Below are 27,130 nucleotides of genomic sequence, written 5' to 3'. Positions count from 1 at the left end.
TTTATTTCTCTTGGTTTAATCCCAAGAAGATGTCACTTTTCATTATGAAAATTGCAGGTGTAAAATATATTATCTTTTGTTCTCTATAGCAGAGCCAATTCAAGAACCCTCTGGAGAAATTCCTGTCCCAGGCCAGTTGGAATTTCTGACTCTTGAATCTTTTGTGTGTGACCAGCTTCAGCTAAGGTAGCATCCAAGAAGGATGCTCCTAGATTGTTTTTTGGTTTTTTTTTCCTAACTGCCTCTGACATAATCCGCTTTGCTGCCTTCTAGCTCTAGGAGTTCCTCCAAAACTCAGTGTGCAGGAAATGTTCCCATTCCTCAGCAGATCCTTGTTCCTCAATGCACCTTTCCCAGGGTGTCCTCTGCAGTTCAACCTACTGACTTGTTTTCAAATTTATCATTTATTTTACATCGGTGAAAGGCAGTATCACAGTATGAACTGTATGCAGACCAGTTAAGTTCTCCTGTTAATCCTTTTCCTGCCCAGCTTTTATTATTGCTTTTAGATGTCTTTCAACTTTTTACACCTGATCCTTTACCCTGGGTGGTTTCTCTCTGGTTCTTTGATTCTTGAGAAAGATCAAAGTGCCCATCCTCACAGCACCCCAGAACCTTTCATAGAGGTTTCTATACTGCACTAACACCACACAGCCCTAGGCTTCTTTCTGCTTCAGGGCCTTTGCACATACTGGTTTCTCTGCCTAGGATGCACAATTCTACCTACTACCTCATTGTATCTGGTGGTTAATTTCAGTTCATGTCCTCAGAGAAGGCTTTCTAAAATCATATCTCTTCCCCTTGCCAAGACCAGACATTACTTTGATTATCTCATAAGTCTGTCTCTACCATAAGACTGGACATGGTATTAGGCCAGAGACCAGGCAAAATACTCCAGTACAATAAATATTTGTGCAATGAGTGGATAAGCAAGGCCTGTACTGCTCTGTGTTACCAGAGAAGTAGGTCCTGTGCTTTTAGACTTTATTTTCTAGACTAGCATTTTCTCTAAAATGTGCATCTTTCTGGGCAGCCTGGATGGCCCAGCAGTTTAGCGCCTCCTTCAGCCCAGAGCCTGATCCCGGAATCCCGAGATCGAGTCCCACATCGGGGGACTGCATGGAGCCTGCTTCTCCCTCTGCCTGTGTCTCTGCCTCTCTCTCTCTCTCTCTCTCTCTCTCTCTCTGTGTCTCTCATGAGTAAATAAATAAAATCTTTTAAAAAATAAAATGTGCATCTTTCTTCTAGTCACTCACCTGTCCTTTCTGCTGCCCCCACCTGCCAGCCTTTACACTATCCTTCTCCAAGGCATCCTAGCTCCCATCTGGACCTAGTCAACAAGTTCAAAAACTGGCTTATTTAGGCATTTTTCTATTATGTCATTCTTCCTCAATATCAACAGTATTGTTTTAGATATAGTTTGTTTGCTTATGCTCACTTATTACTGTTATTTCAAGCATATAGGAAAGCACAGAGAAGTTTATGACAAATAGTCATGTATCTACTGCCTAGAGTTGCAAATCCTGTTTGCCTCAGATTTTTTAATGAAATGAAATGTTAAAGAGACCTATTCTCTATCTTCCTTCCTCAGAGATAACCACTATGGGGACAATTGTCAGAGTAGTCCCTGGAAAATCTTGAAGTGAAAGAAAATAGAAAATTTGACATCTTAGCTAGCCTTATGGATGGGAAATACTATCTCACTCTTGTTTTCATTTATATTTTTCTGATTACTGGTAAGGTTAAACATTTTTCAGTTTATTGGCTACTTGGGTTGCTTCTTTAAATTGTCTATTTGCATCTTTTGCCATTTTTGTGTTTGGTTGTCTTTTTCTCATTGATTTGTAAAGTTCCCTGTGTAGTTGGATTATTCTTTTGCTTTATATGTGTTGCAAATACCTTCTTCTAGTCCATAACTTTTATTTCTTTTGTGTCTGTTCAAAATATCATGTGTTATATAGAAATTTTAGATTTGAATGCAATCCAATTAACATTTTCCTCTTTGATTTCTGTTTTTTGTATTTGTATTATATTCCCTGCCCTGTGATTATAAAGATATTCTCAAAATGTCTTTAAATGTTTCGCTTTTCACGTTTTAAATTTTCATTCATCTGGAATTTATTTTTGTTATTAAGTAGAAATCGAGTTGGTTTTTTTTTTTTTTTTTTTTTTTTTGAGTTGATTTCTACCAAGCTGCCACATACAGTTGGGTGTATTTTTAACTTTGCCATCTTTATACTTCCTGTTTGTTTTTCTTGTCTTATCACACTGCCTAGGACTTTCAGTGCAGTATTAAATTGATGTGTCCTCAGCCCTATACTACATCTCATTTAATTTGATTACTGTAATAGTCAGTAATGCAGGTGTTATTTCAACTTTATAGATGAAGGTACCAAAACTTGGAGAGGATGAATAACCTTCCCAGAATCACACAGCTAGTAAGTAAATAAGTAACAGAGTCAGTATTCAATTCCAACTCTGAGTGACTACAAAGTTGAACTGCTTATACTGCCTCTTGTCACGAATGACTTGAGGAAAAGATATTCCTTCTACCTTGTCTACTCTTGCCTGGATTCTCTATGTATAACGAGGAAAGGAGATTTTATTGAAGTCATGCCAGAAAAGCACTTCCAGTGTGTCTGAACAAAACCCACAGACTTTGTTTAATTTAGACCTGCCAAAAGCAGATTAAAGAACCTTGTAAGTATGGAACAGGTCTTATTCCAGTTGGAGTAAGCATTCACGCAGGTTTAAAAAAAAAATAAAAAGTCCTATGTTGGTGGAACTTTAGAAAGGAGAAGTAGATCTTCATAGTAAGTTAACATTCTCGGAAATATTAACAAGTAACTGGAATTTCCTTCCTTCCTTTCTCCTTTTCTTTCTCTTTTCCTCCTTTTCTTCCTTCCCTCCCAGCCTCTATCCATAAAAGATTTGAGGCATCCTGCACGTATCTGCCCAAAGCAAAATAAAATAATAAAATGAGAAAAACAGGAAAAAAGCAAAAATAAATATGGCAAAATTAATGTTTGCTTTAGCGTCATTTGCAAGAGTTTGGCCACAACATAGACCTGAGCATCCTAGCAACTGAAGCAAAGAAAATCTGTCCAACTATACAATTCATAGTGAGCATGGGATCAAAATAGAATGGTTGCTAAGGACATACATAGCATTTCCTACTTCTGCCATGGTCTCATACAGGGACCGTGTATGAAGATGTCGGCAATGCTCACCAGCGTCTTCTCAGGAAGCACACATCACCTGTACCCAGTTCCTCTACTCAACCCCAAGCTCTTGAGGGAACAAGCACCATATCTGTTTTATCCTTCATCATATACCAGAGCCCAGCACAGAGCCTGATACATAGTAGGTGCTCAGGGTATATTTTTTGAATGAATGAATATGTTTTGTAACATCCGTCAGTAAAAGCCAATAGCTGGGTACAAGATCAATATGCAGAGATCAATTATATTTCTTTACACTAGCAATGAACAAATTCAAAATGAAATTAAGAAAAACATTCCTTTTATAATATCATCAAAAAAATAAAATGCTTAGGAATAAATTTAACAAAAGTTTTGAGACTTGTACTCTGAGAACTATAGAACATTATTGAAAAGACATTGGAGCAAATTTATTTATTTATTTATTTATTGGAGCAAATTTATTAAAAACAATTTTAGGGGAAGTAGAAATACTGATATTTTAAGTATGTGGCTTTCCAATGATTTGATTTGATCAAAGACTGTAATATAAAATTTTAGTAGAAATATATAGGCCAAACATACTTCTGGCAATTCTTTCTGATCGTTACTTTTTGCATCCAAGCTCCTGGTAAGAAGGAACAGCAGAGAATCGGGATTTTTCATTCTTGGTTAAGAATCTGAAGGGTAAATATTACATGTTGCCAAGAAAGGGTATTGCTAGAAACTTAGATGAATCTATAATATACCATAATTACTTTGTGAGTTGGGAAACGGTATATTAGATAGAAAAAAAATCAGGATGTATGTGGAAAATGGGAAATTGCCTCAAATGCTTAGCAGCATCTAATAGGACCCTTTTATTGATTACTGAATTCGGCCATTAATCTGTATTCTGATACCTGCCTTAAAAATGTGTCTGTTGTCGTTAGCGGATTTTTATTGAGCCCACTATGAGTGCTAACACTTTTGCAAACAGCTTCACTGATGTTCTCTCATGTAAGGCCCTTAGCTGTATAAAAGAGGCACTGCTTTGACTTTCTCCTTTTACAGAAGAGGACACTGGGGCCTAGAGAAGTTAAGCCACTTGTCTAGGGTCACACAGGAGATGTGACAGTGTCAAGAACAATAGCCTGCCCCCGGGAGCCACGCTGCCTGTGCACTCAACCTTCTTGTTGTGTTGCTCCCACTTATTTCCAGCCCAATGAGGGCAAACACTGGTTTCCTGTGATTGGCCAAGAGTGATGTTCCCTGTTAGCTATGGTGTATTGGATGGTCTCTGGGGGCCTTGTTTTGATTTTGTCCTCAGGACACCACAGTTAAAGAATCGCCCCAATTTTAAGATCATCTTTCCAGAGAATCTCCTAGAACTTTAGGATAAGCAGTTACAGTTTGTACAGCCTTTGCCAAGTGCTGGACTCAGAAACGTTACTGCTCAGACAGGAGCCTTGACATGAGCACAGTTGCCAGGCTTACTTCCTGCTTCACAGGATTCTCATTCTGCAAAGGTAACAGAGTTTGTAGTGAAGACGCTGGACTCTGAAGTCAACCAGTCCAGTTCAGATCCTGATTGAATATGGAACCTTCTTCATACTGGTCTTGGAAAGAATAACTAGGCCTATCACTTAGGGCACTTCACATGCCTTGGGGCACTTAGAAAGCTTTTAAGAATGGTAGCAGCTAAACACACCACCTTTTAAAACTGGACATTGGGGTAGGGAGTGCATTCTGACAACAGGCAGACACAGCTGGCAGTTCAGAGCTCACAGCAGCTTTGTGTGGCAGATGGCAAAGGCTGCTTGGACACTTGCCATCCCCGACTTTGAAAATTTAAACATTTTCAAGATTATTTTTAACCAAACTTAAAGAATAGGGATTCCCACAGTGTGAAGGAGGCTGCCTAGGCTTTGCCATTTCCCACAGGGAAAGAGACCAAGGGAAACTTCTTTTTTGTTGGGGGAAGAGAGGAGGGAGAGGTGAGAGTACAGGGTGGAGGATGAGCACTGAAGTGGGAGCACCAAGCCTGGGTCCTCAGGCAGCGACCCCTGGAGCTCCTGGCACTCTTTCCACCTCCATAAAACCAGGGAGCTGGACTATGGGCCCTCCTGATGCTGACATTCTGTGAAACCATAAACGCTTCCTTGGAGCTGCAGTTTAACATGGGCCCTCAGCTTTTATGGAGGAGCTATGTAAGTCTGGGCCCTTGCAAAAATGTCTCTGTATCTTGTATGCAAGTCCCAGGGAAGGGATTGTCCTTCATATTACCCAGTGCCCTATATCGCAGCTTATAAATTCCTCTCAAAATTTGGAGCCAGGAAAAAGTTTGCTTCTCAGCTTGAACCCTTACTTTTTTTTTTTTTTTTGGATTGGATGACATCTGTGCTGTCCCCTCCATTTGTTTCTCTTCTTACTTCCTTTGCCAAGAGGCTCAAGAGCTAAATACAGTGGTCAACAATAGTGGCTTCCCTCAGACAACTTGGGGCTTGAAATTTTTCTCAGAGCTGAATATTATTGTTGCTTGATTTTATGTACCATAATACAGAAACCACACCAAATCCTTCTGTGGCACTCAACAGGGCATGAATCATTGACACAGAATGACGTAGTGACTAGATGCAGAAATACACAAATGCTGTCCCCCCACTATCAGTGGCTTCATTTGTCACCATCTTTCACAACTCTCAGTGAGTGTGAAACAATAACAACACGTGTGAGGTCTGGACCTGGCACTAAGTCTTTTATATGTATTTTCTCATTCAACCACCTTGTGTTTGGGGGTATTATTACATTCTTTATTTAAAAGTGAGGAAAGTCAGATACCAGAAGGTTAAGTAGCTGGACAAAGTCTCAAGTGAATGAGTTAATGAAAGACCACTCCTTTCTGTCACTGCTAGTGGACAGGCAGGCCCATTAGATCCAAGGAATTCCTTTGGCCCTGGGATTCTGAGTGGGAGAGAGGCTTTGGCCCATCTGGTGTTGGCTTGTTTATGTGGATAATTAGTAAGCCAAGCACAAGCAAACAAAAACCAGGAATAAACATGAGGATGGGAAGGGGAGAAATGATGACCACCAAAGACAAGAGAAATGTCTAGATTCTGACTCTCCTAAGATCAATCCTGAACTCCCATTGAGCCTATTTGTTTGAGGAACCCTGTGGAGTCTCAGAGATGTCGGCTCATCTCTTTTGGAATGTGTATGGAGTCAGGCTGTGGTTGGGGAATGGTTCCTGGGATGTCCCACATTTCCTCATACTTGGATTTACTAGGAGTCCAGCTTGGCTGTGGGGCACAAACCCTGCCCACCCCTAACAGAGTTGTGGAAACATTTCCCAGTATTGCCTGACCTCCAGATCTGGCACTAATGGAGGAACCTGTCAGCCCATTCAGCCATAAGCCCTAAACTGATCCTGCATGGTGGCATCTCTAGTGCCTGTCCTCACTCCTCTCCCCACTGAATACAAGACTGGCCATGAGTAGGGACAGGATGGGAAGTTGTCATGGCCAGGCTGAGCACCCAGGGCTTGGCCTCGTAGACAGACTGGGTAAGTATAGCCTTACTTTGGCCTTTGGACTCAGCTGGGAATATGTCCACAGTCAGTATGCAGATATCCAGGTATGACCAAATAATAACACAACTTTTAACATTTCACATTCAAAAGTATCTCGCATTCAGCCAAAAATATCTATTAAAGCATTCCCCTGTGCCAAGCTTCATTCCATGTGCTGGGGGCACAGTACCAAGCAAGGTAATCGGGGCATGCTGATAGGGAGCTCACTGCAAATGATTATGCAGCCTGTTGCCCCTGGTATAGTCAAGTGCTGTGCTTGGGAAGCCTTGTCTTTTGGAATCACTTTGGTTGACTCTCCCTTTAATCTGGAGATGGTATCATTGCTCAAAACATTTTTGGAACTGCCCTTTAGGAATCGCCTTCAGGGCTAGTCTGGGCCACACAGGAAAATCCATCTCACTATTTTATAGCCACACCTAGCTGTGACCAAAAATGGTTTTGCCCAGCTTAATGACCCACTTTATTCCCCAGACTTGGCTCTGATTGACTTGCCTGTGAGCCAAAATTACATCCACCCTCCTACGATGGATATTTACCACCATTGAATATATTAGTAGTAATTTGGATACTTTTGAAATAATTTCTCACTTGCCCAAACTCCCATCACCCTTGGTGGCTCTGTAGTAACACTTAGCCCAGGCTCCCTTTTGGTAGAATAACCTTGTTCTGCTTCCACTTGCCCTACCAGGTGGGGAACCTTTGGAAAACAGGACCATATAGTTACACTCTCTGCAGTGCCAAACATGGAACAGATATTCAAAAATGTGTATTTACTAAAATGGGATGGACAGGCTCTAAAGGACGTTTCCAAAGAGGTGTTCCAGAATTTCTCTGAGTGACAAGACTATCATTGGAAGAATAGGTATTGTAGTATAGTATATGGAGCTCTAGAATCTTTCGGGCCTGGCTTCAATCCCTACTCACCCCCTTAGCCAGCTGTGTGGCTGGCCCCATAAGGCATTCATTCCCCTGAGTTTTCATTTCTGCATCTGCAGAATAGGGATGATAATACTGCCTCATAGAGACTTTTATAGGGCAAGTGACAATATTCACAGAGTGTCCTTAGCACAGTGCCTATTGCATAGTACACTAACTCAATAAATGGGAATGATATTGTTATTACTATTGTTATTATTATGTCTATGGTGGCAGTGGTGATGGTGATGGTTAGTGAAGCTGGCAGGAGCAATAGGCTGATGGTTAAGGAGCACACCACACAAATCTGGTACCACTACTTACCAGTTCACCACCACTTCATTCCTCTGTGTTTGGGGGTTCCTTCATCTGTAGAATGGGAACAATAATAGTATCTACCTTGCAGGATTGTTGTGAGGGCTCAGTGAGTAAGGTGTTAGCACAATGCCTAGCACATAATAAATACTTTGTAGTTTCACATTGTGATCAATAATACATCTGAAACCAAACCGTCTGCCTCTAGCATCCCCACCAGTCTCAAGCCAGGCAGTGAGCAGTTATGAAACCTTAGTCGATCTCTCCCCCAAGCAAGTGCCTTTCCCCTCTTCCCTCTCCTCAAACCCTTCTCACATCTTCCCATTCCATCTGTTTCAGGGACTGTAAGATCCTAAAGTAATCAATAGCAGTTGTCTGTTGGGAATGGTATTGAGAACCCTTAGGCTTTCTTGTTCATCAAAAGTTATAGGAAGAAAAATGGACTTCCGGCTTAAAACAACACTTTTCCTGAGAGTTACCTTTACTTTGAAGGCATCTGCACCTTTAGGATCCTCTCATATCCTGTAGCACGGCAGGCTCCCACATCCCTGGATTGGTGCCTTCCAATTACCCTCTCGATACTAGGGTTTTTGCACACAGATTCACTTTGGGTTCTGTTTGCTACCTTTTATTCTCTTGACTAAAACGATGGGTAATTGAGAAGTTCTGAATATCTTTTTTGGAAAATATACTCTTGATGAGACCAGAACAATCCAAATAACTCTCCATGTGCCAAGGCCAGATTAATAAAATCCAAAGATGAATATATATATTTTTTTCTCTCCATCTAGAAAAGTTGTATTTCACAACAATTCTTACAATGTCCTGACTCTGGATCAGGGCCCTCCCCTGATTCTGGATATTACATCATTTTATTTCAGCTAATGTAAACACTCATCACCCTGTGTGTTGCAGGATTTTTCAGTACAGTTTGAGATTGGGCTTCATTTGGTGGATCTGAGTTGTTGCAGTGACTGATAGTTTCAGAAGGAAATGTAGCAGGAAGAGGCTTTGCAGGAATGGAAGAGGTGAGGCAGCTTCATGTGAGATTCTGCAAAGGGATTAAGATTTGGCACCGACTTGGTTTCTGTGCAGCCTCTTAGGCAGAGAGCCTGGCGAGAGGGAAGCAGGCTGTCAGCTGGGGCTTTGCACGCTCTCAGCCTGCCTTGAGGTTTGGTTGGCTCTTCCCTCTCTCTGCAGTACCTAATTTTACCTTTCTTAAAGGATGGATATGGATGCTGGAGGCTTAAGGAAGACGAGGTAAGGGCTCCCATTGTCCACAAATCCCCCAGTTCCTTAATGCATGGAATCTTGGGGACTGTTTCTTCACTCACACCGCTGTGCAGTGTTAGCCAAAACACAATTCCTATGAGACGTTTCACAGAGAAGATCAGGGAAGTTTCTTTCTTAGTTAAGAAAATTTCTAAAATGTTTTAGCCCAAAATAGTTAGCTATAGAGATGCAATTTTTTCCTTTGAAATCACAGCTTTAAGATTACTTCTTTGCATTTTAATCTGCTAGATTTTGAAAAGAATCTTGATGGTGTACTAGATGTTTGTTTTCCTTCCTTTTATAATGACCTGTGGTGTGTTATATATCAACATCTAGTGTAATGAAGATGAGTAATTCGTTATATTCTTCAAATAAGTTGATATTCTTTTTGCAGATTTGATTTGTTTTTTTCTCTTTCTTAATCTTTTGGCTTTTGTGCATATGGTACCCGTAAGGAATATCTTTAAGTATAGCTAAGTTTTAAGAAGAAAAAGTATATACTTAGAGAGTTCAATTCAATCATATTTTATAGGATCCCTGTTTTAAATGAACTACATGTTTTTGATGCTTCAGATGTACTTTATTAAAAAATTTTTTTTCAGTGTAAATATCTGTGGCTGGTGGGAAAGGTAGTTTAGCTTATCTGTGTGGTTGAGCTATTATTTACAAGCAGTAAAAGCAAGTTAGACCTTTGATAAGATCAGCTCAAGAAGAGATCATTGGAAGAGTAGTTTCTGCTCACCACCAACTTAATTCCAAATTCTGTTCCTTTTCTTAAAAAAAAAAAAAAATTCTGGAGTTAAAAATAACCCAGAATAAAACTTGAAAACTGTTTTGTTTCTCTGTATTTGGCTAACTTCATTGCAAAGTACTGTGTTTAAGGAATTCAAGCTATGAGGACTCCTCTTGAAATGGTTTGCTCAATTCTATCTGTGAATTTCTATACTCTTTTCAAGAGCAGAGGATGTTTTGTGAGTATGAAGATTCAACTTTTCACCGAGTCTTCATTCCTAGTCTGCAGCCTTGGGGGATGGAAAACAACTCTAAGAAAATAACATGAAAAATCATGTCCATTTTCTGACACAGATTCAGTTCTCCAGTGTCTGTCATATTGCAGAGTTGCCAAAGTGAGGAGAGGGGGGCATTTGGCCCCCCTCATTACAATGAGTGACTTCCTTGGACTGTTGTGATTGATAGAGGCAAGGACTCGTGATCCCTCTTATTTACTGAAAGTAAACTGTTTTTGTTCAGTGTAGGGATCTCTGACCCTGCCTTCAATTTTGTTTGGGTGAGGGGGGTAGGGTCTGTGCATCCAGTTGTTCTTACTATTTTTGTTTGATGAGCCCTTAGTTCATGAAGTCCTCTGGTTTTTCCTTTGGAAATAGACTGACAGTAGAGTCTTAGCCTCATGTATTACTTTAACTTAGCTTTTTAGCCATTATGTTTTTTCTTTTAGCAAGATGGCTAAAAATAAGGCAGTCTTAATGCAAGGTGTGAGAGCAGCTATCATCTTTAGGAAAATAAAATCAGGCCAAGGGTTAAAACATACATGCAGACTCTTAATTGGCTGTGTACACTCTCTTCCGATTATTGAAGAATCTAGGCAAGCTATCGTAACAACTGCTTTCCCTAATGGAGCTTAAAAAAAAAAATCAAGCTGTATAGTGTGGAAACGGTATGTCATCCTGGCTTTCCTCATTGTCACATTGATATCTTCTTAAGGGACATCTGGAGTCCTCTAATATTTTTAGAAATGTCAAACAAAATATGTTTTGTTAACAAAATATAATTTTGCCAATGTATTACCTTATCCTCATTCTATCTTCTTCCTCCTTGCTTGTCATTTAGGAGAGAGGGGAAATTGTCCAGCTAAACAGTTGAGGAATGATTGTTAGGAACATCCTAGAGTAGTTGCTGTGAGTTATCCTTTCCTTTTCAGTGTGCTCTTGATAGAGATTCAGTGTATTTGTTGTTTTTATTTCTATTAAAACAGCAAGATAGTCACATGACTGAAAAAAAGTTTTTTTAAGTACAAAAAGGGTAAATAATGAAAAGCTTCTTCCATGGGTTCCAGATACCCCGTTTCCCCTCTAGGTAACTGAAAGAATTCTGGAAAGGAGTAAACAGCACTTTAGACCTGTGCTGCTCAAGTTTGGTATGCCAGGGCAAACACCTGCAGAGCTGGTGAAAACACAGCTTCCTGGGCTCCCCCTATGCCCCTACACCCTTGTGCCCCTGAGATTCTGACTCTGGAAGAAGGAGATTGGATCCCAGTATTTGCATTCTCCATGGTTTCCCAGGTGCTGATGCCATCTGGTGGGATCACACTTTGAACAGTGCCGGTTTAAAGTGAAGTCCTCCTTTTTCTGTGTCCATTTCCCACCCTCTTTCCTCTACTTTTCAGAATGGCTGAAATCAACAGCCCTGGTAACCCACTGGGAGAAAACTGTGGTGACAAATAAAACACATCTGTAAATAGAATTTGGCTGGAGAGAGGGGGTGGCGATGGGCTAAGGCCTTGTGTGTGATGGACACACACTGGGTACAGGGCATTGTCTTACAGTTGGTCTACTGTAAATTCACATCTCAATTACAGCCTAAAATGGTGCCAGCAACTGAGGTGAGCACCACCTCCATGAAAAATCTTCTTACAGGTTGTAATTTTGAAAATATTTGGCATAATTATATGTATACACACACATCTATGTATGTGCTGGGAAAACGACCCAGCCTCTGTCCCCTTTCACCTCTGCTTCCCTATAAGTGCCACCATATCTCCTGTCTGATGGCAAATGGCATACGTGAATATGTTTGACACAAGTGAACACAGGTCACTCTGTGGTACTGAGCAGTGTTTTCCATGAAACCAGCCCAAATTGGAAACAGGTTTATTTTCCTTTATTTACTGGGTCAAAAAATGTTTAGTGGGGGCCTGGTACACCACACACTGCCAGGGATGTGGATGCAGCAGGGAGGTGGATGACATGGTCCCTGCCCATGAAGCTTCAGATATAGTAGAGATTCTTAGAAAGGGAGATGAGTAGTCCAGCACAGAGATGGAGGAGGGAGAGAAAGGGAGAATAATAATGTATGAGGCATATGGTTAGTAAATGGCTGGTTGTGTGTATGGATCCCTTCCAGTAAATGACTGGTTGGGTGGATGGATCCCTTTAATTGAACTGTCATATTCAGTTCAATTAAATAGTTACTCAATGCAAGTCATAACATTAGGACTATAGGGGACACGCATGAAAGTAAAACATAGTTCTTGCCCTCAAGAAATTTGCTATTCAGGGGCAGGTGATACAACTCCCAACTGTCCAGCCCTGTCTCATTTTCATAGAACTTTCCCATATATTGTGGACTCTCGGTGATAATGTGATGTGGATTGGATAATAAAATATAATTACTTGTTTCTGGTACCCTCTTCTGCCACTTCCCAAAGGAGCTGTTGCAGCAAGAAGAACCAAAAGCTAAAACAACCTACTATGTTGTATTTAGTGCTCATTGCACACCTACCATGCTTTGCCACAAGAAGCCATTTGAATTCAAATGGCTTAGATATCTAATACTAATAACCTTCATATTCTCACCTGCCACATGGAGACATACAAAGAAACAGCAGGTGCACTTGTGTGTTGTGGGGTGGAGAGGGGTTTTGCCAGAGGCTATGTATGTCGAGTGATTTCTCCACTGGAGTCCATCTAGCTTACGAATCCAGGAAGGGGTCAACAGATTGCACCATGAGGAAAGAACTGTGGCAACCACTGCAAGTTTAGGCAGGTGTGGACACGGGGAAGCCTTAGGGCATTCTAGAATAGGGACTCCATCTTTGTAACAATTGGCAGAAGGAGTTGTACGCTGGCACTAGCTGGGTAAGGACAATCTGATGAAAATGGAGAAGGCAGAGGTCGGAAATCAATACGGTGGAAACTATCCTGTGCATGTCTCAAAGGTAAATTCCCAACTCTCTCCTTTAGTCCCAGTAGCATGACCTGGGAGCAAATAATAGAGTTCTGAAGGCTAATTTGGGAAGCTGAAAAAGAGGCTGAAGATCAGAACTTTTTGTGATCATTGCTGAGCTATAGCCATATATATATATATATATATGGCTGTAGTCCATTGATGGCTATCACACATAGCACAGATGGAAACAGGTGGAATTTGAGGGTCCTGGTGAAAGCAGATATAGGGATATTGTGTTTTTTAGTTAGGAATCAAAGTTGTGAGATAGCTGTCAAAGGAGGGTAAGAAACCAGAATCATGAAACAGATTGTCAGAGCACTGGAGAAATCCAAGGAGCCTCAGCATAAAAATGGCATCAGGAAATGTCCAGTGGGTAGAAGTAGCCAACAGTAATGAAAATATGGCAGTAGAAAGGGGTTATAAGCCACCTGACAAGGATAATGAGATTGAGCTGGGAACTGCAATAGGACTGGCTAAGCTAAAGAATCGGGCCAATTAGTAATAATGAGAGTGTTTACTCACTTGCAAATTGGCAAAATATCTCCCTGGGATGAATTAGGACAAATGATCATTTCCTGTCCTAATGATTTTACAGAAAAAAAGGAAGAGAAGCACCATAGGAGGTGCAGAGAGTATCTGTGTGTAACTACTGTAATTTAATAACTCTAATAAGTTTAAGGTGAACAGTCTGGTGTAAGAACGGAAAATGAAGATAATATGTACGTAACAAGAGAAGAAAAGCATGTGTACAGTAATAGAAAAGGAATTATAAACAAAATGTCAATCAACCTCAAGAATCTTGCCAGCTAATTTTTAGAAAACACTACTAAACGTGTTTTAGGAGGCACAAAGTATGACAAAATTTGAGAAATCATTTTTTTTGGGGGGGGCTTGGAAAGAACCAACTTTTTTCCTACTTTACCTTCTTTGGCCAACACAGAAAGAATAAAAAAGAGTTTGCTAAACACTTACTTTGTACCAAGCATCAGGCACAACCCTCTCTGGCCTTACTTCATTTGACTCTCATAGCCCTGGAGGTTGGGATAATAATCATGATTTACAGAATCAGCCAAAACAGGATTGCTGAAGACAAAGGCACGTTCGTAAGAAAGAGATATCTTCAGAAAAAACAAAAAGTTAATTCAGTTGGAAAATTAGGGGAACCCACTCAGGAAATGCACAGAAAGGATCCCACATAATTTAAGGAGCATCTGGGATCCCTGGGTGGCGCAGCGGTTTGGCGCCTGCCTTTGGCCCAGGGCGCGATCCTGGAGACCCGGGATCGAATCCCACATCGGGCTCCCTGCATGGAGCCTGCTTCTCCCTCTGCCTATGTCTCTGCCTCTCTCTCTCTCTCTGTGTGACTATCATGAATAAATAAATAAAATCTTTAAAAAAAAAAATTTAAGGAGCATCTTATAAGAATCAGATATTAAAAAAGAAAAGAAACAAGAGGATCTTTCAAAGTAATTGAAATGAAGAAACCAGCCAACTACCTGGTAGAACCTTTGTAGATAAATGATCAGAACACTCCTTTGGATTTTGGAAAAAGAGCCAGCAGACATAATAAATTATGTGCCCTGAAATTTTCAGAGAAATATATCAAAATGAATATCATTCTTAAAGTATCTTTAGAAGCAGAGGTACTAGATCAAATAGTAGCCAATGCACAGAATGTTCTGGACTTAGTTGATAAATTGGGTGTGGATAAATCACGGGGACAGGTTGGCATTCATCCAAGAGTTCTGAAGGAATTCAGGGGTGAAATCGTGGGACTGTTGGTCAAAGCATCTAAATTTTAGCTTCAAAAATCCAGCAATCCTCTAACCTTCTTTGTCTCATAAAATTGCTTGCCTCCTCTCTCTGCACTACATTATTTGAACATAAATTATAATATATGTGTAAAACATGAAATGCAATATACCAAATAAGAAAATATGTTTTAAACAGCAGTGATTTTGAATTGCCAAACCCTGTTGTGTCACAGTCTTGAAAGTCTTTGTGAACATTTCATTCTTGAAATTGCTGAGAATTACCCAGCCCCTTAGGATCATGTAAAATAAGCTTATAATTGTTCATGTGAACTCAGTAGCAAAAGCACAAAGAAATGGGCAGTGACTCAGTGTTTTGAGAAAATATTTATCATACAGAGCTGCTTTGCTAAAGGGAGAGAAGATTCTTGCAGCCTCGGAAATGGACGCTCAATGTCCATTAATTACCTAAAAGGCATGTGGAGGATTTGAAAACTAATCAGCTTCTGAGCCCCTAAGTGCACAGTCCAGCTGCCCAATTTGCCCGGTGGTCTGGCCCTGCTCCCAGCTGGCTCAGGACTTCTTCCCTTTCTCATGGCCTTGACTTCGTCTAGCCCTGCTCAACTGCTAGTCCAGACACCCTGTTCTCAGAATTGTTGCAGGCAGCCCTGACTCTCTATCATCCATGGCCTGCACAGAGCAGGAGTTAGGATGAGGACCCTGGCCAGAGTCAGAACAGAATTTGTGCTGAGTGACATGGAGAGGCCAGTACAGGGAGTTGGTCAGGGGCAAAGCAAGCAGCAGTAAACAAGAGATGGGAGCTGAGGTGAAGGTCATTCGGCCATTTCAAGGGCCTTTTCTGAGCATCTGGAATATTCCAGGCATCATACAGGGATACAGATGTGAATGAGACAGCCACAGTGGGAAAGATAAATAATGACACTAGAGCAGGATTTCACAACCTCGCACTAGGGGCATTTGGAGCTGGATAATTTTTTGTTGTATAGGTGTCCTGTGCATTACAGGATGTTTAGCAGCATCCCTGGCCTCTACCCACTAGGTTCTAGGAGTATCCTCTCTCACACACCATTGTGACAACCAAAAATGTCTCCAGATACTGCTGAATGTCCCCTAGAGGCAAAATTGTCAGTAGTGGTTAATCACTGAGGTAAGGTATGATAAGTGCCTGAAGGGAGAAAGAACAGGCAATTAATATGGGAGCTCCTGGTAGGTCCTCTTAACCCAGACCTGGTGGGCAGGGGAGGCTTCTGGAGCAACTCATAACTAAGATGAGAGCTACAGAGGGAGTGAGTGATCCTCAAGGGCAAGTTTGGAAGAGGAGTGTCAGGAAAGGATGTCCTTCAGGCAGAGGGAACAGCCAGGCCTGGAGACAGAGAAGAAGCCCTTGGCCAGTTGAGTAGTGACTCGTGGGTGGTGGATATTCTTTTTGGTGCACCCCTTATCCCCAAGAGGCAGCATTTTACTCCCAGGGTCCACCAGCAGATTAACACGTTTGGATGCTGCAATTACACCAAAGCAGCCGCCACTGGATGAGTAGCAACATTGGTTTAGAAATGTTTAGCCCATTGTTAAAAGTATAGGGTAAGAAATGGGTCTCTAATGGTGTTTTTTCCATAAAACTCTAATTGCCCCTTTCAGCTCTAGTATCTACGTTTGATAAGCAAATCTAATCAAATTAGAGCCAGATTCAAAACTTGTTAGCATAAACTTCTTTTTTTTTAAAAGATTTTATTTATTCATGAAAGACACAGAGAGAGAGAGAGGCAGAGACACAGGCGAGGGTAAAGCAGGCTCCACGCAGGGAGCCGGATGTGGGACTCGATCCTGGGACCCCGGGATCACGCCACAGTCCGAAGGCAGACACTAAACAGCTGAGCCACCAGGGAATCCCAGCAAAACCTTTTCTCACAAGGCTACCCCAGGAATTGCTTTCCATTGCTGGGACTACAGACTCTTTCAGGAACTACAAAGGATACATTTTAACCACCTTTCAAATTCCTCCCTCTTGAACCAACGCTGTTATAGAGAGACTGGTTTTTATTTCCACCAGGAAAGGGGCTATGAGCCATGGGCTGGGTCTGCCTCAGGTCTATACAACAATGAACACATTGGGGAAGTATGGCGCTCTGAGTAGCAGGACTAATTTCATACAGCTACTAAGGGTTACAGGTGGGATCTGAACCCACCTTTTAGACTCTGATCCCATGTGCCTTCTACTTCCATATTCTGGAGAGACCACCTACCCAGTGGTCCTTGCTAGAGCCCAGATCCCACACCATGAGGACAGACTGGTTGGGGGGCTTCTCAGGCTGCATGGCAGATCTGGACTGGAATGACCTCCAGGACTAAAAGTGAGGTTATCATCTCCAGCTGTTCTTGGGGGCTTCTTGTGATCCAGATACACCCTTATTTGAACCATCAGTTCACTGATCATTCAACATTATTGAAACGTCTTCACAAGGCCAGACCTTGGTTCTCTTCACCCTCCCCTCTGTCCTGCTGCTACCATGGGTAGTATGCAATGATGCCCAAGAGTCTAGGATCAGGATTTGGGAGACCTAAATTCTAGATACCCCTGCCTTTTACTTGCTTTTTGGTCTTGAGTCTGTTGGTTATCCAGCTGACTCATTTGTGAAATTATCAGCCAACCATAAACTCTACCCAGTTGTCTCTACTGGTTGCCCTGGGTATGGAATAACATAATGGTTATAAAGGCAGACTGAAAAGGTGCATAACTTAACACCTGTCAGAAGGTACAGTGTCAGCAATGGGAGTGACAAATTGAATTGGTGCACAGTAGGAACTTAATACATGTGTGTTGAACAAAGGTGTGAAAGAAACTCCATCAGGAGGTAAATCCCAGAGAGGAACTTTATATCAGAGTCTGATTGCCCTGTCAGGCAAACAGCTGGAAACTATAATAAAGAGGAAGCTCTCCAAACACTTAGGTAACATAACATATTAGGCATAGGGCACAATTCCTTCAATGAAAGAAAGTACCAAGAAGATCATAACTGATCATAACTTGGATCCTACCAAGTACGTTTCACAGATGATGAAACCAAGGATCAGAGACATTTGGTGGCTAGACCAAGTTTGTGTGCATTATCACTGGCTGCCTGGGATAGAGGATGAAGGGGGAGACCAAGGTGATGGTGAGGTTTCTAGCCAGAAGAGTGGAAGGAGAGAGTAGAAATGGTAGAGCCGGGATAGCAGGGACAGTGAGCCTATTTGTGGAAGGAGAGGCAGAATGGTCCAGGTCACGACAGATGCTTAACCTCACTTGAATGTACATTTGAGAAACTTTATATCATCAAGGAAACCGAGCTCTCTTGGAAAAAAAGTAGTTGCAGAACAAAACAAGATTTCTGGGGACTCACACCATTCATTCTTTCTTTAAACAAACAAAAAACCTTATTGTGCAAGTTTTTGAACAAACAGAAAAATATTGAGAATAGTATAGTGAATCCCCTTGGGCCCATCACCTTGCTTCACCATTTATCAACATTTGCTAGTGTTGTTTCATCGGTCACCTCCCAGGAGTATTTGCCACTCCTGCTGGAGTATCTAAAATAGACCCCAGATTTATATCATTTCATCCATAAATACTTCATTATATATTCTTTTTTTAATTTTATTTATTTATTCATGAGAGACACAGAGAGGCAGAGACGTAGGCAGAGGAAGAAGCAGACTCCACGCAGGGAGCCCGATGTGGGACTCAATCCCAGGACCCCAGGATCACACCCTGAGCCAAAGGCAGATACTCAGCTGTTGAGACACCCAGGGTTCCATTTATTATATATTCCTTTTTTTTTTTTTTTTTTTATTTATTTATGATAGTCACAGAGAGAGAGAGAGAGAGGCAGAGACACAGGCAGAGGGAGAAGCAGGCTCCATGCACTGGGAGCCCGATGTGGGATTCGATCCCGGGTCTCCAGGATCCCGCCCTGGGCCAAAGGCAGGCGCCAAACCACTGTGCCACCCAGGGATCCCCATTTATTATATATTCTTAGAAAGATTTTTATAGAAACATAACTACAGTATTATCCATATCTAAACAAACAAATAGTAATTCTAAATTACAATTTAATAATGAGCCTCTATTCAGATTTCCCTGATTGTCCCCAAAATGGCTTTTAATATTTGATTTTTGGAATCAGAGATCAGATGAGAAATATTACATTTGAATGACATATCTCTTAAGTCTTTTACTCTGTAACAGATTCCTTTCTTTTCAGACATGATTTACGTGTTGAAGAAGATGGAGCAATTTTCCCATAGAACATTCATTCTCTTTTAAAGCATCTTGAATTCCCCTTATACTTCTTATAAGTGCACTGGGCATACAATTGTTGGTGACTCTGGAAGTATCTCTCAAGAGTCTCCATCACCATGGCCAATGCTGCTTATGTTTTTGAAGAGCAAGCTGGGTACCAGGCTGAGCAAGAGCAGCCGTATTTGCTTTACCAGTGGTAGAATGGGAACACAGCATGGGTAATGCTGTGCCAGGCCATTTGAGAAATGTGGAGAATAGGGAACTGCCTTCACATGGCTCTGAGAAGCTTATCACTCAGTTGGAAAGAAGATGATTATGCCTTTATAAGGCAGACTGAAAAGATGCATAACTTAACACCTGTCAGAAGGTACCTCCCATTGTGTCAGCAATGGGAGGGACAAATTGAATTGGTGCACAGTAGGAACTTAATACATGTGTGTTGAACAAAGGCGTGAAAGAAACTCCATCAGGAGGTAAATCCCAGAGAAGAACTTCCTATCAGAGAGTCTGATTAACACAAGGCAGCGCAGTGCTGAGAAGTCAATTAAACTGCACTTGGCTCCAGCCTCAGCTATGACACTTAACAGCTGTGTGATTACAAAAAAAAAAAACAACAGCTGTGTGATTACAAACCAGTCACTTCATCTTTCTGAACCTAATTCCTCATCTTTAAAACAGGGACATTAAACTCTGCCTACCTCAGGATTATATGAGAAGTGGGAAGTGTGGGCCCTGGAGTAAGACGATCAGGAGCTGACTCTAAGCTCTGCTTCTTCCTAGTGGAATTAAGTACTCACACTTCGCTCCATGCCAATCGTGTCCTCAGAACTTCATGATCCGTTTTAAAGGTGGCCAAACTGAGGTTTAGAGGAATAGTTTGTGCACATTTACCTACTTAGTGTACTGGGATTGAATACAGGCAAACTAATATGGAGCTTACACAAACTGCTGGGATATATTACTTTTCCCATCCAAGTTTATCAAAATTCAGTACCCTTGTATGTGAGGAGGGAAACATTATATCCACTTTATGGAACTATTGTGAAAATTAAACAAGAAAAACATACTCAGCAGGTAGCAAATGCTCAAGAGTATTTGTTTTCACAGTTGTTATAAAATAATAAATTACTATACCAGTTGTTGGACAATGCTGTGGACTATTACATTGTGAAGAGCCATCTGCAGGTGTATTAGGAGCATGGAAAAAGGAATCTCTAAGTTGGATTGAAGCCTTTATGGCAGGGGAGGAGGCAGGTAGGCCCCAGCAGGGATTGGATTTGACTATCATAGGAGATAAAGATGTAAAGCAAGAGGGGAGAGCCGCCCAAGCAGGAAGACTTGATAGACAAATAGTATTCAAAAGAACACTATTTTTAGTTTAAACTAGAAGTTTAAACTTCTTAGTGTCTTATTAGTGCAAGTGAGTGTTTAGATGGTCAGAGAGAACACACATAGACACCCTGGACCCCTTTCAGGAGGGTCTGTAAGAAATTAGAGAAAGGGGCGGTTGTTAGGAGCCTGCTCTGGGTGCAGCTCAACACAACTTCTGACCAGTCTGTCCGTGATCTCAGTGAGTCACTGAACTTTGCATTCCATTATTTCTTCCTAGGTAAAATGGAGATCATAAAGGACTTACATCTTAGGGCTGCTTGGGGGGATTATATCATGTGGGGAAAGAATCCATAGAAGTCAAGACCCAGAGTTTTTTTCCATTCTGGCCTCCATATGGTGCTTCCTGCCTCTATTGTGGCCTCGCCTTCCCCTCCCCTCACTCCTTGAAGGGCAGCCAGGACTCTGGGTCACCCTGGGTCAAAGGCTAGCTGACTAAAGCACCGGGATGTTGCACCAGGAGGATGCTCTCAAAGGCTTATTCCTTTTGGTAGAAACACGGCCCTGGATAAGAAAAGGTGTGAATCAAGAGGAGGGATTAGATATGCTTTTCTGGACCTGGTTAATTGCTCTGCCCCCCACCCCCAGTATTTGCTTGGGTAAAAAGTCTATCCCCGGTTTCTTGAAAAACTTAGAAGAAGCTCCCTCAGTCTGAAGTTGTTAAATCATTTGTCTGTGAGCTTTTGACTACCCTTGGGACTCTTCCTTTCTTCAAGTGCTTGGTGCCTGAATCTCTGCAGATAGGAGAGATTTTAAAGGTCACTAACACTTTGTTTTGTATGAGTCAGTCAACTGCATTGGCTCTGCCCTCATGCTGCAGGCAGACTTCTAAGGGAGGACGGATACAAGGAGGTTAATGATCTGTTGCAAGACTGGTGAGCAAAACTCATCTTGGAGAGAAGGTGTACAATTCACTGCTGGGGAAACATGGGAGGACTCCCTTGCCTTTGTGGAATTGGAGGCTCTTCCTTTCCAATGGAAGGTTCTTCTTCAGGTGGCCTTCCTGGAGAAAACACCTAGAGAATGAATGTGACATAGCCAAAGTTATTAGGAAAAGGAAATGGCATTTACAAAAGCCTGGAAGTCAGGAAGAAAGAATAAGTCCATGATGGATTTGGGACACCTGAAGGGAGCTACTTCTGCAAATGTACCAGCCCCTCGGAAGATCTCCCCATAGAGGGAAGTGCAGTCATTGTCAGAAGCCATGCCATGCAGAACCTGGACCTGGTGTAACAAGGAAATAGGATCTATGGTGGGGTGAGAGGTACGAGTAACGTAGGTGTGTGTGGTCTGCTTTCCTTCTCCTGAGTGCCTTACCACAGTGTGACCACCACAAAGCTCCCCCTTTGGGGGCCTCAGTTTTTTCATGAATGAAACAGGCACTGGATGAGCTCCTTTCAGTTCCTCAGTTCCATGGCTCTCTGAAATTATTTTTAAAGCTGAGAAAAAAAAATCAAGTAACTACTGAAAACAGATTTCAGTCCTTATTAGGTTGCAAAATGGGAACAGAAACAGAACCTGGTATTGAGAAAGAATTCAAAAAAAACAGTTAAGGAGAGACATCTTTGATATTGAGTAGATAAAGATTCCATGGCAATTCAAGTCAGTGCTGAGCTTGAATTACCAAAAAACAAGAGCTGAATCACAGGAGAAAGAGGAAGAAAAGAAAAACCCTCCTCAGAGGCAAAGGGGCCTTTGGAAACCAGTGTCTGAGGGCCATCCCCAGGGTGGAATGGGTTACTTAGTAAAGATGATGACCAGGAACTGCACAGATGTGCAATGTTTTGATGGCAGTGTTTTTGTGATGTATATCAAAGAGCATGTGCTCTGTGGGCGGGGAGGGGGCTGGATTGTGTTAGCTTGTAGAAAGATGCAGGCCGAAGGGCACAAGGAAGTTGTCACCCTTCGCTCTGTGCTCAGACGCTGGAGGGGTCTAGCTCTTGAAGCCAGAAGGCCATTTGTAGAGCTGAGTGAGTGCCGGCAGGCCAGGCCAGGCCAGGCAGGGCAGGATGGAGGTCTGACGCCTAGTGGGGTGTGTGTGTGTGTGTGTGTGTGTGTGTGTGTAGTAGATGTCTGTTTGGGGCATGTACTTGGTGTTGCCTAGAGACCTCTGAGGCCAAGGGACAGAATCCCCTAGGAAGCTAGATGCTTGGGGCTGCAGCTGAGCAACTTGTCTGCTCTGCTTGCCAAGAAGCCAGGTTCTGATAAAGAATCCTAGAGAAGAGAGGAGAATGGGTTTTCTTTCCAGCAGCATTATAATATTATAGAACCAGGGCGAATCATCATCGTCTTTATCCTGGTAACAATAAGCATCTGGTAGGTGTCAAATGTTAGGCTAGCTCCTTTACCTACATTATTTCCAGACCTTCCAGCAACCCATCAAGTGGGCATTATTTTTATTATTGCCATTTTATTCATTTTCCCCCTCCATTGCAGAAGTGGAGTCTCAAAAAGTTTGGGCCTCAAAAGTAGTGAGTTGAAAAGATGAGGATTCATACCACATTTACCTCCTTTTCTTTCATGAGGCACAATATGAATTGTGGTTTTCAGTCCCACACAGGCCAATTTACCAGTGCTCCCAGTAATGTAGAAAAGTGACATTGTATTCACATTTATACTTTAATAAACTGAAACATAATGTCTTCATTTAATAAATAACATTATGGCTGTCCTATAATTTGCATTTTTTTGACAACTAGAGAAGGGAACAAAATTTACTGTTTGTCTTCCCAGGTGAATGAATTGTCTTCCTGGTTTTTGCCCATTGCTGGCCCTCTCATGGCACAAATGAATACAATACAGTCTGGCAAAGGTTAAGTGGCCTGTCTCAGGTCACACAGCTAGTTGTTGGAATGGCCAAGGCCAGAACTCCACTGTAGGGTCTCCTGACTGACTTAACCAGCCTTCTGCCCCATAGCTGAGCTTCCAGCACCCCTCAACCTGCCACCTTGAGGAGAGGAACTCGAAGCTCTCCTCATTCCAGGGGCTGTCCCAGGGGAAGAAAGTACAAGATAGGCAGCTCTTTGAGCAAAGCATCTTGACATGGAATCCTTCCTACAAAAAGCTTTGGAATCTCTTCTGATGAGTAATAGGCAACCACTCAGACACACTTTAAAATAGCTGGTTTGTTTTGAAATAATAATTTTTAAAAATGCAAAGTAGAAAAACAGCAGAAGAGGCAGATGGCATGTTTTAAAAGAGTTCTTACTGAAGATTTTAAAAGCTATTATAAAAACCAGCTAATAAACTGCCCATCACAATCCAGAGAAGAATATACCTAAGATCTCCCTGGAGCACTCGGAGACAAAAACAGCCATTACTGCGAAATCTCCTGTTTCGTGAGCACTGTCAGGTGTCATGCTAAGTGCTTCTTGAGTACTCTTATTTATTCTTCACAGCCACCTGATAAGATAGATACTGTTATTACCATTATCACCATTTTATGGCTAGGCAAACTCAGGCTTAGGGAGAGTCAGCACTTTTTTTCAAGGTCACAAGATAATACGTGGCAAAATTGGGGCTTGAACTCTTAATTCAAGGTTTGTGCTCTTAATTATTTATGTTACCAGACACCCTCTAGTCCCTTAAATGGTGCAGTGGCTGCAGCCCTCTGGCTGGCCTGTGAGGGGGCAGTTGTTATGAAAACAAATTATCCCAACCACTTTGAAGAATGGGTCTAAAAAGAGCATCCAAAGGACCATTTGTCAAGAACATTTTTCTTTTTTTTTTAAGATTTATTTATTTATTTGTTTATGAGAGAGAGAGAGAGAGGCAGAGACACAGGCAGAGGGAGAAGCAGGCTCTATGCTGGGAGCCCGACGCGGGACTCGATCCTGGAACTCCAGGATCGCGTCCTGGGCCAAAGGCAGGCGCTAAACCGCTGAGCCACCCAAGGATCCCCCAAGAACATTTTTCAATTCCAATAATTAAGGCTTAAGAAGTTAGGTAATTGGGCAGCGATGGTGGCTTAGCAGTTTAGCACTGCCTTCAGCCCAGGGTGTGATCCTGGGGACCCAGGATTGAGTCCCACATCGGGCTCCATGCGTGGAACCTGCTTCTCCCTCTCTGTATCTCTCATGAATAAATAAACAAAACCTTAAAAAAAAAAAAAAAAAAGAAGTAGTTAGGTAATTTGCTCCAGGTGACAACTCTACATTTTGGAGCCAAACTGACCCAGACTCAGGCATTCAAGCATCAAGTCTCCTGGGGTGTTTCCCTCCCCACTGCCGTGCATTTGTGCAAACATGTGTGCACGCAAACATGCGTGCACACACACACACGCACACAGAGACACACACACACACACACCTTATTCAGAAAGGCCAAGAATAAAATGGGTTCAAATAACTCAAGCAAACGGTTGAAATTACAGACTCTGAGGCTGGTGGGCACCATGCCAGGGCATTCTAATTTCATCTCTATCAACAAACTTGTATCTCTTTTATAAAGAGAAGAGTCATTTTGATTTCAGCAATCCTGGCAGGAGGTTTTTAGTGTAAATTTTTCCTAGTCCTTCCTAAGTACAAATGAAGAACAGCCGATCCCTATCTTGTCTAATGTATGGTTTTCTGTGGTACTTTTGTGAGTGAGTAGGATGAACAGAGAGGAAGTATCCTTTAAGAGGATCAATATGCAACTGCTCTCAGCTGCCTTGTGTTGCCTCTAGCAACTAAGACTTCTCTTATAAACACATAGACAGTGCTTACTGCGTAGCAGGCACTATTCAAAATAATGTAGAAATAGTAAATCCTCATCACAACCCTGTGGGAGGAGGACTGAAGAGGAGGAGGTACGTAACTTTCACGTGGGTAGTGAGCAGCAGGGTTGGGCTCAGGGCTCAGGTCACTTGACTTCTGTGCCCGTTTCCCGTGGGTAGTGGAAAGTTGCAATCTCTTCTAACATCGAGTTGATTATCTTCGTGCAGGGTTTTTCTCATGCAGAGAGTAAGGCTGAAGTTCATGTATCTCCTGACCCTGGGTGGGGAGAGAACCCAGCTCCAGCAAGCAATGGGAAATGAGTCAGAGTCTTGATTTTGGTGGTTTACTTTGTGAGAGAGATTTGATGAATGAATGAACAAATGAAACAGGCTTTTTGCAGCTTCTGTCTGCCACCCAGCTATTCCATGATTTCCTTCTTTTGATCTTTTAAGACATCTAAATACCCACAAATTCAGATATTACAGTCTATAATTGGCCTTCAGGCCCCTGTCTGCATCTGGCACAGTGGACTTGACTATATTTCACCCCTTGTACATTTGACCTCTCACTCTAAAAATAAGGGCCAGATAAATGCTTATATTCTTTATGGAACAGATGATGGTTTTACTGGGTGAATGTGGCTTATGCTTTAGAACAGCTGCATGTGTGGAAGGAAATTATTTGAGTAACCCATTTTCAGACCTTGACACATACATTTGGCCTAAAATTCAGTATGTGCTTTCTCAAAAAGGAAATGAATGTAAACAATCTTCTCTTACATTATCCTGTACATCTGAATCGTATGTTTCAATGACTTCTCTTTTGACTCTAGTATAATATATTGGTAATGGGAAAGGAAGTCCCATTCAGTTGCCACTTTGTAATGACATGAAAACTATAGAATGTTGGAGCCAAAAGGGGCCCTGGAGATCATCAGAGGTGACCCTGTCATTTTATAAAAGGATTCTGAGACTCAGAGAAACTTGAGTCTGGGGCCCCTCACATCAGAGGTGGTGGACATGGGACCAGAGCCAGGTCCAAGCCAATTGAGTTGGCCGATGCTGGGATGAGCTTTGAAAAGCTGGTGCTAAGAGATTCTCTGGCCACCACAGTTCCCTCCCTAGCCCCTCCCCTCAGCTGCCTTGTCTACACTGGAGATTGCCAGTCTGTAATCTCTGTCCTTGGGTACCTCTTCTGCACCTTGCCTGGAATCCCCTTCATGTATCTGTCCCTGGTTACCTGAACAATGTAATGGCCTCCTGACTGACAGCCCCCAATCTTCTGGATCATCTCCCCACCTGCACACACAAAATACTTTTAAGACATATAACCAACATGCCCAAAAGGCCAGTCTTGATTACCTTGGTCCTTTTCTAAAATGCTCTTATCTGTTTCATTTACTGATGTGTCCCAGTCATCTAGAACAGTGCTTGACACATAGAAGGTGTTTAATAAATATTTGTTGAATATTTATCTCCTATTGAATAAGTTAGTTCTCACTGTTTTGCCTGGTGTGCAAGGCATCTGGCACTACTCTTTTCTTACTTTTCTCCTTCCATCTTCTGGCCATTAAAGAAAGAACCAAATCATTCTTTTCCTTGGCCAACAATTTACTGAGCATTTACAATATGTCAGGCTTTTTCTAAAACTTTAGTGTATATTAACTCATTTAATTGGCACAATAACCCTACAAGGTTGGTACTGTCATTATTACCATTTTACAAATGAGAACACTGAGTCACAGAGAAGTGGAGTTA

General features: G+C 41.9%; 1 protein-coding gene across 8 annotated transcripts in view; it reads left to right on the top strand.

The window, feature by feature from the left end:
• PLCE1 (phospholipase C epsilon 1) overlaps positions 1-27,130 on the top strand; it is a 321,197-nt gene that overhangs the window by 100,985 nt on the left and 193,082 nt on the right. The window contains exon 1 of one of the 8 annotated variants that reach the window (XM_072805988.1): positions 8,937-9,026. The exons of the other annotated variants lie outside the window; for them this stretch is intronic. Coding sequence (XP_072662089.1) covers positions 9,018-9,026 — 9 coding nt within the window. The 5' untranslated portion in view covers positions 8,937-9,017. Of the gene's footprint in view, positions 1-8,936; positions 9,027-27,130 lie in introns of those variants that run through there. 8 annotated transcript variants of the gene reach the window in all.

This window comes from Canis lupus, chromosome 29 (genome assembly GCF_048164855.1).
Source record: "Canis lupus baileyi chromosome 29, mCanLup2.hap1, whole genome shotgun sequence".
Classification (NCBI taxonomy): domain Eukaryota; kingdom Metazoa; phylum Chordata; class Mammalia; order Carnivora; family Canidae; genus Canis; species Canis lupus.
The sequence above is the reverse complement of the archived record's forward strand: the minus strand, read 5'-3'. Positions and strand labels throughout refer to the sequence as shown.